Genomic DNA, 13235 nt, shown 5'->3' with positions numbered 1-13235 from the left:
TGTGTGCACAACATTTTGGCCAATTGTGGTTACTAATTCTGGTAATCTTGGTTGACCTAAAAGTTAATTCTGACAATAGTCTAAGACTAACCAGTTGAGTTTTCTGGTGATCCTCAAAGAACCTGAAGTATTCAGGATTTGGAAATCTGAATAAATCTTCTGAGTTGGTTAATTAAGGTTAATTGTGAAATTTAATAAAGTTTATTTAATTCAGTTTAAAACTATTAACTCTTTCTTTCAGTTGAATTTCTTGTTTTACCTGAAAATTTTACCTACGTAGTATCTTACTTTAAGTATGTATCATTCTTGCATTTCAGCTAGAAAATATTTACTTTAATGTTTAAACATTAAATGATAAGTTCCTATTTGAAGACTTCTCAATTGTCAACCACAAGATGAACGAAAAAACGTCCCAACAGAAAACGAGAGGCATTTCAATGAAATTGAAATAAAATTTGTATTGCACACGTTACTTTTGTGAAAAATAGAAATAGAAATGAATATAAACGATTGGTTATTTGATTTTGAATGCACTAGATGATAAAATTCTTATTGACTTTTGATCAGTGAAAATTATAAATACAAGTTTGACTTTAAGCAAAGTCATTTAATACTCTATTAATTTAGTTGAATCACCTTTAAATTCAGTAAACAATGAGTAAAATAGTAAATAAAAAATTAAACATTGTAATTTACTTTTTATTTGTTCATTTTTACAGAAATACTATAAATACTCAGAAATTTAGCTTTCACTCATCATATTCAAACTCAAGTCAACTGAATCAGTTATTTTCAAATTATTTTCTAACAGTTTCAACCAATCAAATAAAAATGAATTCCCCTATTGTTAAATTAATTTTCACAATTCTTATTCTCTCAATTTTAGCATCCACTTCATTTGCGGCATCGAATGACGGTCCAGTTGATACTGTTGAAAATTCCTTCGCAGGACTTACTAGCTAAAATAACCAATATTTAACATTGTAAAAGATTTCAGACCATGAATAAATAATATTTTATTTTATATGTCAATGTTTTTGTTTTTTTAATATAAGTTCGGTCTAATTATTAATTTCGTGAACTTACCGACTCAGTACTAAACTAAAGCGTAAATCATGCCAACTAAAGATTAGCAATAGTCTAATTGATCACATCATCTTATCTTTAGATAGAATGATTCATGCTTGCAAATTTGCTTTCAAGTTAAGAGTTGGAATTTTGTGATTTGTAGAGGCATAAAAATATGTTTATAAGTGCATAAGATCTGAAACTCCTTTGATGAAGATAAAAATATCAGGTTAACCTCAAAGAATGGACACTTCTTTCATTGTATTGCAAGCTTTTTTGATTTTTGCATTTTGTCTCAAAAATTTTAATCTCAATATCTCGAGAATGAATTATGAAAATGCGGGATACGGAAATAACTAATAACTTCCATGCAAAGGTTGAAATTGAACTTATTCGTTAAGAAAGTACGAGAAAACCTGAAAGCCTCACTGGCATCGACAACATACTTTATTGATTACCTCAGTGCTACAAGACCAAAATTTTGATTGTCTGAATCACCATCGATATTGTCCTCTTGGCTCAAAGTTAAACAATTTAAAAATCTAAGAATAAGGCTTAGTGAATTTATGCTGTTAGAGCTTAATTATCCCTCCGATATTACTATCTGAATTGTGCTGTTAAACTCTGAGTTTATTTTGGTTATAATTTGGATTTTATTACTAAGCTTTATTACTTGTGCCAAGGTAGCTGTTTTACGCTATTACCTGTCCAGCCAAGTTAGTCTAAGACAACTCTGTGTGCACAACATTTTGGCCAATTGTGGTTACTAATTCTGGTAATCTTGGTTGACCTAAAAGTTAATTCTGACAATAGTCTAAGACTAACCAGTTGAGTTTTCTGGTGATCCTCAAAGAACCTGAAGTATTCAGGATTTGGAAATCTGAATAAATCTTCTGAGTTGGTTAATTAAGGTTAATTGTGAAATTTAATAAAGTTTATTTAATTCAGTTTAAAATTATTAACTCTTTCTTTCAGTTGAATTTCTTGTTTTACCTGAAAATTTTACCTACGTAGTATCTTACTTTAAGTATGTATCATTCTTGCATTTCAGCTAGAAAATATTTACTTTAATGTTTAAACATTAAATGATAAGTTCCTATTTGAAGACTTCTCAATTGTCAACCACAAGATGAACGAAAAAACGTCCCAACAGAAAACGAGAGGCATTTCAATGAAATTGAAATAAAATTTGTATTGCACACGTTACTTTTGTGAAAAATAGAAATAGAAATGAATATAAACGATTGGTTATTTGATTTTGAATGCACTAGATGATAAAATTCTTATTGACTTTTGATCAGTGAAAATTATAAATACAAGTTTGACTTTAAGCAAAGTCATTTAATACTCTATTAATTTAGTTGAATCACCTTTAAATTCAGTAAACAATGAGTAAAATAGTAAATAAAAAATTAAACATTGTAATTTACTTTTTATTTGTTCATTTTTACAGAAATACTATAAATACTCAGAAATTTAGCTTTCACTCATCATATTCAAACTCAAGTCAACTGAATCAGTTATTTTCAAATTATTTTCTAACAGTTTCAACCAATCAAATAAAAATGAATTCCCCTATTGTTAAATTAATTTTCACAATTCTTATTCTCTCAATTTTAGCATCCACTTCATTTGCGGCATCGAATGACGGTCCAGTTGATACTGTTGAAAATTCCTTCGCAGGACTTACTAGCTAAAATAACCAATATTTGACATTGTAAAAGATTTCAGACCATGAATAAATAATATTTTATTTTATATGTCAATGTTTTTGTTTTTTTAATATAAGTTCGGTCTAATTATTAATTTCGTGAACTTACCGACTCAGTACTAAACTAAAGCGTAAATCATGCCAACTAAAGATTAGCAATAGTCTAATTGATCACATCATCTTATCTTTAGATAGAATGATTCATGCTTGCAAATTTGCTTTCAAGTTAAGAGTTGGAATTTTGTGATTTGTAGAGGCATAAAAATATGTTTATAAGTGCATAAGATCTGAAACTCCTTTGATGAAGATAAAAATATCAGGTTAACCTCAAAGAATGGACACTTCTTTCATTGTATTGCAAGCTTTTTTGATTTTTGCATTTTGTCTCAAAAATTTTAATCTCAATATCTCGAGAATGAATTATGAAAATGCGGGATACGGAAATAACTAATAACTTCCATGCAAAGGTTGAAATTGAACTTATTCGTTAAGAAAGTACGAGAAAACCTGAAAGCCTCACTGGCATCGACAACATACTTTATTGATTACCTCAGTGCTACAAGACCAAAATTTTGATTGTCTGAATCACCATCGATATTGTCCTCTTGGCTCAAAGTTAAACAATTTAAAAATCTAAGAATAAGGCTTAGTGAATTTATGCTGTTAGAGCTTAATTATCCCTCCGATATTACTATCTGAATTGTGCTGTTAAACTCTGAGTTTATTTTGGTTATAATTTGGATTTTATTACTAAGCTTTATTACTTGTGCCAAGGTAGCTGTTTTACGCTATTACCTGTCCAGCCAAGTTAGTCTAAGACAACTCTGTGTGCACAACATTTTGGCCAATTGTGGTTACTAATTCTGGTAATCTTGGTTGACCTAAAAGTTAATTCTGACAATAGTCTAAGACTAACCAGTTGAGTTTTCTGGTGATCCTCAAAGAACCTGAAGTATTCAGGATTTGGAAATCTGAATAAATCTTCTGAGTTGGTTAATTAAGGTTAATTGTGAAATTTAATAAAGTTTATTTAATTCAGTTTAAAACTATTAACTCTTTCTTTCAGTTGAATTTCTTGTTTTACCTGAAAATTTTACCTACGTAGTATCTTACTTTAAGTATGTATCATTCTTGCATTTCAGCTAGAAAATATTTACTTTAATGTTTAAACATTAAATGATAAGTTCCTATTTGAAGACTTCTCAATTGTCAACCACAAGATGAACGAAAAAACGTCCCAACAGAAAACGAGAGGCATTTCAATGAAATTGAAATAAAATTTGTATTGCACACGTTACTTTTGTGAAAAATAGAAATAGAAATGAATATAAACGATTGGTTATTTGATTTTGAATGCACTAGATGATAAAATTCTTATTGACTTTTGATCAGTGAAAATTATAAATACAAGTTTGACTTTAAGCAAAGTCATTTAATACTCTATTAATTTACAGGGCTATTCAGCTATCTTTACCGATGTTAAACGGCTGTTACTTGGCCTGTAATTGGACTAGAGACTCTAGAATTGTTGCATACAAATTTCGCCGATATTCATTTGTCATATTGCAAGGTCAAGGTCATCCAAGGTCATTTTTCGGAAATCGCTCCTAAAGATGTTACAGGTCAAATTAAGGTCACATAATAATTTTCAAGGTTGCATTATCTCACTGGTCAAGTAGCGTCATTCTGACATGAGTGGCTCATACGTTATTCACATTTTCATTCTTACAATTAACAGAATTCAATTTTTTATGCAAAGTGCAGAGCATTCTTAGAGTTATCAAATCATTACCACGTGCAGTTGCAGTTGAGATTTGATGGTTTCTGGGGTCGATTAAAAGGCCAGGCCTTTGTGAGATGACTTAGCTTATCAAAGAGTCCAACTTCGAAGAGTTGCACCACATCAATCAAGAAGAGCGTATGCAGTTGCTTTGTGATGCTCAGCATGCACTCCTTCTGAAGGAAAGCAACTGAAGTTGCACAAAGATTAAGTAAGCGAACTTTTCCCGGGAGGCAAGGGTATCTGGGTGTCAAAACTGTTCAAATATCATTAAATCTCAACTGCAACTGCACGTGGTAATGATTTGATAACTCTAAGAATGCTCTGCACTTTGCATAAAAAATTGAATTCTGTTAATTGTAAGAATGAAAATGTGAATAACGTATGAGCCACTCATGTCAGAATGACGCTACTTGACCAGTGAGATAATGCAACCTTGAAAATTATTATGTGACCTTAATTTGACCTCTAACATCTTTAGGAGCGATTTCCGAAAAATGACCTTGGATGACCTTGACCTTGCAATATGACAAATGAATATCGGCGAAATTTGTATGCAACAATTCTAGAGTCTCTAGTCCAATTACAGGCCAAGTAACAGCCGTTTAACATCGGTAAAGATAGCTGAATAGCCCTGTAGTTGAATCACCTTTAAATTCAGTAAACAATGAGTAAAATAGTAAATAAAAAATTAAACATTGTAATTTACTTTTTATTTGTTCATTTTTACAGAAATACTATAAATACTCAGAAATTTAGCTTTCACTCATCATATTCAAACTCAAGTCAACTGAATCAGTTATTTTCAAATTATTTTCTAACAGTTTCAACCAATCAAATAAAAATGAATTCCCCTATTGTTAAATTAATTTTCACAATTCTTATTCTCTCAATTTTAGCATCCACTTCATTTGCGGCATCGAATGACGGTCCAGTTGATACTGTTGAAAATTCCTTCGCAGGACTTACTAGCTAAAATAACCAATATTTAACATTGTAAAAGATTTCAGACCATGAATAAATAATATTTTATTTTATATGTCAATGTTTTTGTTTTTTTAATATAAGTTCGGTCTAATTATTAATTTCGTGAACTTACCGACTCAGTACTAAACTAAAGCGTAAATCATGCCAACTAAAGATTAGCAATAGTCTAATTGATCACATCATCTTATCTTTAGATAGAATGATTCATGCTTGCAAATTTGCTTTCAAGTTAAGAGTTGGAATTTTGTGATTTGTAGAGGCATAAAAATATGTTTATAAGTGCATAAGATCTGAAACTCCTTTGATGAAGATAAAAATATCAGGTTAACCTCAAAGAATGGACACTTCTTTCATTGTATTGCAAGCTTTTTTGATTTTTGCATTTTGTCTCAAAAATTTTAATCTCAATATCTCGAGAATGAATTATGAAAATGCGGGATACGGAAATAACTAATAACTTCCATGCAAAGGTTGAAATTGAACTTATTCGTTAAGAAAGTACGAGAAAACCTGAAAGCCTCACTGGCATCGACAACATACTTTATTGATTACCTCAGTGCTACAAGACCAAAATTTTGATTGTCTGAATCACCATCGATATTGTCCTCTTGGCTCAAAGTTAAACAATTTAAAAATCTAAGAATAAGGCTTAGTGAATTTATGCTGTTAGAGCTTAATTATCCCTCCGATATTACTATCTGAATTGTGCTGTTAAACTCTGAGTTTATTTTGGTTATAATTTGGATTTTATTACTAAGCTTTATTACTTGTGCCAAGGTAGCTGTTTTACGCTATTACCTGTCCAGCCAAGTTAGTCTAAGACAACTCTGTGTGCACAACATTTTGGCCAATTGTGGTTACTAATTCTGGTAATCTTGGTTGACCTAAAAGTTAATTCTGACAATAGTCTAAGACTAACCAGTTGAGTTTTCTGGTGATCCTCAAAGAACCTGAAGTATTCAGGATTTGGAAATCTGAATAAATCTTCTGAGTTGGTTAATTAAGGTTAATTGTGAAATTTAATAAAGTTTATTTAATTCAGTTTAAAACTATTAACTCTTTCTTTCAGTTGAATTTCTTGTTTTACCTGAAAATTTTACCTACGTAGTATCTTACTTTAAGTATGTATCATTCTTGCATTTCAGCTAGAAAATATTTACTTTAATGTTTAAACATTAAATGATAAGTTCCTATTTGAAGACTTCTCAATTGTCAACCACAAGATGAACGAAAAAACGTCCCAACAGAAAACGAGAGGCATTTCAATGAAATTGAAATAAAATTTGTATTGCACACGTTACTTTTGTGAAAAATAGAAATAGAAATGAATATAAACGATTGGTTATTTGATTTTGAATGCACTAGATGATAAAATTCTTATTGACTTTTGATCAGTGAAAATTATAAATACAAGTTTGACTTTAAGCAAAGTCATTTAATACTCTATTAATTTAGTTGAATCACCTTTAAATTCAGTAAACAATGAGTAAAATAGTAAATAAAAAATTAAACATTGTAATTTACTTTTTATTTGTTCATTTTTACAGAAATACTATAAATACTCAGAAATTTAGCTTTCACTCATCATATTCAAACTCAAGTCAACTGAATCAGTTATTTTCAAATTATTTTCTAACAGTTTCAACCAATCAAATAAAAATGAATTCCCCTATTGTTAAATTAATTTTCACAATTCTTATTCTCTCAATTTTAGCATCCACTTCATTTGCGGCATCGAATGACGGTCCAGTTGATACTGTTGAAAATTCCTTCGCAGGACTTACTAGCTAAAATAACCAATATTTGACATTGTAAAAGATTTCAGACCATGAATAAATAATATTTTATTTTATATGTCAATGTTTTTGTTTTTTTAATATAAGTTCGGTCTAATTATTAATTTCGTGAACTTACCGACTCAGTACTAAACTAAAGCGTAAATCATGCCAACTAAAGATTAGCAATAGTCTAATTGATCACATCATCTTATCTTTAGATAGAATGATTCATGCTTGCAAATTTGCTTTCAAGTTAAGAGTTGGAATTTTGTGATTTGTAGAGGCATAAAAATATGTTTATAAGTGCATAAGATCTGAAACTCCTTTGATGAAGATAAAAATATCAGGTTAACCTCAAAGAATGGACACTTCTTTCATTGTATTGCAAGCTTTTTTGATTTTTGCATTTTGTCTCAAAAATTTTAATCTCAATATCTCGAGAATGAATTATGAAAATGCGGGATACGGAAATAACTAATAACTTCCATGCAAAGGTTGAAATTGAACTTATTCGTTAAGAAAGTACGAGAAAACCTGAAAGCCTCACTGGCATCGACAACATACTTTATTGATTACCTCAGTGCTACAAGACCAAAATTTTGATTGTCTGAATCACCATCGATATTGTCCTCTTGGCTCAAAGTTAAACAATTTAAAAATCTAAGAATAAGGCTTAGTGAATTTATGCTGTTAGAGCTTAACTAGGTCAGACGATCGATCGGCGTAATCGGAGCGTTTGTTATGAAAAATAAATAGACGATTAATTTTGAATCAAAGAAGTAAGATTTTGGTTGATCTCAGCTATTTCACGCTATCACAGCATGAAATACCCACTCTACACCACGTGGAGGTGTCAACCACGTAGAGCACCTAGAAAAACAAAAAAAAACAAAAAATAATGATTACAAAATGTTTTGAAATTCATAGAAAGATGAAGTTCGATTAACGAGAATGAGTTTTTGAATGAATACAATGAAAACATTATGATCAAAATGTTTTTAATTTTTATATTTGATAAAGTTCGATTACAAGTGAGCAATTACCAAAACAACAGTTTAAAGCAATAAAGGAGATTCAGAGAGTGATAGAGATACATAGATGAAAAAATATTAAGAAAATTTTTCTAAAAACGTATTTCTCAAAGGAAATTGAGGGCTATTACAAATTTTATTTAATCTGTCTAATTCAATCACTTGATCAATGATCAAGCTATCTAGCGTACGAACGCGACTAAAAGCAACGTATGACGCGCCCAGTGCCTTTTCTGTTTCACCGATGTTGATCACAGCTTTATCCAATGTTAATCCTTGTGATTTATGGATAGTAACTGCATGCGCCACATTTATTGGGAACTGTTTTCGCCAGCAATCGTTTCCGTCTGACTTCCAATGCCGCATAATTGGAACTATTGGGATTGAATTTTCCGAGTAACACGGTCCTCTGTAGTTGTCAAATTGAATAAGAAGAGCAACGGGCATTGTTGGGGGCCGTTGACCAGATTCATATAAAATAGATGTCAATGTACCCAACGCACCATTGACGAGACCAGCTTCAGTCCAAAGATTGTAACGTAGCATAACTCGACAACCTCTTGCGAGTTTGAGAATCGGTTCTAATGACTGTGCTTTGTCTGAACCTTGTCTTCTGGCTGCATTGCTGCTGTTTTCGGACGGGATATCTGCAACAGGATAACCACATTGTCGAAGGTGTTCATCATTAAAGTCGTTGGTCAATTTATTAGTAGGCAACAATCTTAATGCATTCTCAAAGCTTTTCTTCTCATGAGAAGAAAGAATACCCATTCTACGAGTGTTGAGAAGCTGGAATTGCGATTCAGACAAATTACCACAAGCTATTGCATCTAGTATATCTCGAAACTGCTGCTGCTGTTCTCCCGATTGTCGATGATTTGTAGTGAGTGCAATGAATACTTGGATAGTAGTAAGAAGGAGCTTGCCTTTGTTGGATTGGGGATCAAGTGCGTTGCTATACATAGCGTTGTTACGAACTGGGGGTAACTGCCGCATGTCTCCAAAGAAATAAATGATAAAGTTTCCAAATGGTTCATCCGAATTCCCTGAAGCTTCTTGCAATCGCATGGAAATTTGAGTAAGAAATCTTAAACCGATCATTGACATTTCGTCGATTATGATAACTTTTACTTTGCTCATTTTGAGTTGGAACTTTCTCAAAGTTTCATTCTGCAGCTTTTTAGATCCTTTTGGTGATAAACACAACAGTGAATGAATAGTCCGACCGCATATATTTATAGCTGCTGCACCTGTCGGAGCAAGCAATTCAACAGCTTCAAAACCAAGTTCTTCTCGAAATTTCTGAGTAATAGCATTTATGAGATAACTTTTGCCACTACCTGCTTTGCCTTGAACCATCACTCTTTTAACATTTACATTTTGCATTGTTTTAAGCTCATGGATTTGCAGCAGTGCAATTTCCATAACTCGCTGCTGATCATCTGATAAACAAAACTGAACATTTCGCGAAACATTCTGTGGAAATACATAGTTTTCTTTGGTATTAGCCAACCATTGTTGCAAAATATTTTTTTCGGCAGATGTAACAGAATTTTGTTCCCAATGATGTGCGATGTCAATATCTCTTCTCCCAATTCTTTCATTTTCTATAATTCTAGGGCCACCCCTTGATATTGCCATTTCTGGATAATAGTGAATGTGAAATTCATCTAACTCTGGGTCATCTTCAAACGAATCTTCAACATCTGGGTTGACAGGTTCTTCGATTAAATTACGAATTCTGTTATACGCGGCGTTCCAAGGATATTGATTATTTGAATCATTTATAATCAAATCGTTGTAATTGTTGCGCCAAGGGGTGTGCAAAACACACTTGATTTTGTAGAACTTTTCGTTTTCTCTTGAATCTTCCGTTAATTTGAGCTTGGGAAAAACTCGTACAATTGACTGTTTGCGTCTTTTCACCATCCTTCTTGCTGAATAGCGATAGTCTCGGGCAAATTCAAACAACGTAATATTTTCAAATGCAGGTGCTCGCTTTTTATATCTTTCGATAATTGCAGGATCTTGAGCTTCCTCAGTATCAGCTAAAAGTCTACGCCAACTTGTATCAGATATGACCAATGAAACAAAACTTCGTGATGCATGAAATAATGGCCAACTCATTAGCAGATGACAAACCTCCTGGGCAGAAAAGTCTCTCTCAGCAGTGGTACTTATAAGAAGACTGCGTATAATTGTTGCTGCAGGTGAATCTGGATCAGTTGACTCAGCCATTGACTTCAATATATCACGATAATCACGAGACTCCGTCTCAGCCTTTGTTGCATATTTGACGAGATATATCAATACTGCTTTCTTAGATAGTATAGGGGTAAAATCCGTATTACCTCTCCAGATTTGAGTAATGAAAGGGTTGTAGTTCGACATGAATTCATCGTTGCGCTTAGGAAAAAATTTATAGTTGTCTTCTTTTTCAATTCTATCTTCATTCGTTAGGATATGAGGGAAACCAAAGCGACATTTTTCAACTCTAGAATTTTTTTTCTTTCTCAAACAGTGAGAGCCACATCGGGTATGTCTCTGCAATCTATTAAGAATCGTAGTTAGATCTTCTGGATCATTGATTATTTCAGAAAAACGTTTACAAGAAGGATGTATGTCACTCGGTGGTTGCGATGCATTCGGATTCCAAGCTCTCGAAAGTTTTGCACAGAAATGGGTCAAATATGCTAGCTGATCATCGCTAACGTTGTCTAAATTTCCAATGTCCGGGCCATCTTTCAGCCAAATAACTCCATGAATATGTGGGCTTCCTCTCCATTGCCACTCATATCTGTACCAGTAATCAACGACATCAAAACAGGGTATCATTATCTCTTTCATAAAAGTCTCAGCTCTTTTTTGAAAAAACCAAGCAGTTATCAGAGGATTATCGTGCATCAATCTTCTCCGATTGGCAGCGATAGAAATGTCAATATTATTTTGTGGGTTCAATAATTCGTACAAATCTGGCCAATGATAATCAGCAGCGGATAATGTGAAGAATATGTGAGGTGTTGATAATTGGTCCACCATATCGTGAAGTTCGCCTGATCTTTGTCCCCAATAGCTTTTCGATGATCTTAGTTTACCAGCATGGAACATAATACTATCAGCTAAGAAAGGATTCGCTGCAATCCTTTCTAATATTGTCTCTGCATCAACTTCTCCAAAAGAATGTCTCTTAACATATAAGTTACCCTGTCTTATAGCTTGCCAACGCATGATTGAATTGAAAGCAAAAAAGCGAAAACGTGAATCCTTAGCAAATCGACCATCCTTGTATTGCAACAAGTATTTGAAATAGTCCAAAAAATTAACCTTCGTGTTTCTATTCTGTCGATAGTCGGCTCTTCCATATGGAAAGAGAGTGGGGAAAGCTTGAGTTATGTAACCTTCTGTGTTAAATTCGTTGATAGGAGTTCTTGCAATATCCGGCCAGTTAACATGGTTTTCTTGCTCGTTTTCAATTTCCTCAGTTATTCTTTCTTGTTGATTCAATTGTGGAATAAATGGGAAATTTGATTCTTCAATGAACGAATTTTGATCATCCACACCATCATCAGATTGTTGACCAGGTCTGTTTTCTTGGTTTAAATTCGGTAATAAATGTCGAATGTCACCATCTAGAGGTAGTTGTGAGATTTGTTCTTCGTCTATTTCGATATCATGATAGTATTCATGATTTCTTTTGAGCCAGAACAAAGCATCCCGGACTTTGTTTGCGCGTACTTTAAAAGAGGTAACACCATCAGGAGTATCACGGTTGACAATTATGAGTCCATCCAAACTTCTAGGATCGACTGGAAGTTTACGGTACAGATCAGTAACATTTTGAGCAAAATTAACAACATGACCAGAGTATCCAAATTGTTGTCCCCTTATCCTATATAACCTTATAACAGGATGAATTTTAGCAATGAGCATTTCTTCAACAGTAGTCAGATTTTTAAGTACTTCAGGCTGCGCACCCGGCTCCATCTTGTTAGCTTCAGTAAACATGTTAGGATATTTCACGCACTTTTTGCATAATCTTCGCTGATTTTGCACCACCAAAGTCAAGTTTGGGAAATTTCGCGCACAATTTTCACATAAGTTCCATGATATATTTGTCATCATATTGTCAAACTTCAATCCTCTATTCAACCAATTTCTTGGATAGCACTGCGATGCTGAAGTCATATTATATGGAATGTCAGGGAAGTTGTATCTATTAGCAGCAAAATTCATCAAGAATCTCCAATTTATATCAGAAGGTATGTTGTAGATAATTGTTTCAGCGTCCGAGTCATTTGATCTTGCATATACAATAGTATTTGAATCTGAGGAATCTTCGCTTGCAGCAAACATTTCAGGATTATTTTGGAATTCTCTTGCGTCATTACTACTATCACTATCAGAAGATGATAATTGCAATCTGAATAAAGGAAAATGATATCCGCCATAATCAACGCGAGGTATGGCATAATTTACTGATTCATGTACTGGTTCGATTCTGGATGGACCAGCTATAGGCTCATCAAGAGCTAAGTTATTGCTCGGTTGGTTTCCTGCTCGTACCTGTCTCCTAATAACATGACGCCTTTTATCGTAGTACCTTTTACTCTTGGAGCTACGTTGTTTTACACGCATTATCCTGTTGAAACAATTGTTGAACTAAACTTCAAGAGACAAAAAATTAGTTAATGCTTCTAAAATTTTTGAAAGAATTGAATGATTGAATCGCGATTGCTTAATTTAAAAATTGTAATGATACGTGCTAAAAATGCATGAGCAACAGCTATACATAAATGGTTGATATTTAAATTAACATATATATAATATATCTATATATGAAAATATATACATATAAATACATACATTGTTTATATATCAAT

At 32.7% G+C, this 13235-nt stretch overlaps 1 protein-coding gene across 1 annotated transcript; it reads right to left on the bottom strand.

Annotated features, from left to right (window-relative positions):
• Nucleotides 1-8177: 8177 nt before the first annotated feature.
• LOC149094729 (uncharacterized) lies at nt 8178-12990 on the bottom strand. Its single transcript, XM_089265825.1, has 2 exons — nt 8547-12990; nt 8178-8194 (listed from the first exon to the last, which is right to left on the bottom strand). Exons 1-2 carry the CDS (start codon nt 12988-12990, stop codon nt 8178-8180), a joined length of 4461 nt encoding a protein of 1486 aa, XP_089121951.1.
• Between the last annotated feature and the right edge of the window lie 245 nt (nt 12991-13235).

This window comes from Tetranychus urticae, chromosome 1 (assembly GCF_039701765.1).
Source record: "Tetranychus urticae isolate SD_2017Ah chromosome 1, NJAU_TeUrti_SD_1.0, whole genome shotgun sequence".
NCBI classification, from domain to species: domain Eukaryota; kingdom Metazoa; phylum Arthropoda; class Arachnida; order Trombidiformes; family Tetranychidae; genus Tetranychus; species Tetranychus urticae.
This window is presented reverse-complemented; position numbering and strand designations above follow the sequence as displayed.

What these genes read in the sequence shown, in the direction of transcription:
- LOC149094729 (XM_089265825.1), bottom strand. Translation starts at nt 12,990, where the DNA reads ATGCGTGTAAAACAACGTAGCTCCAAGAGTAAAAGGTACTACGATAAA.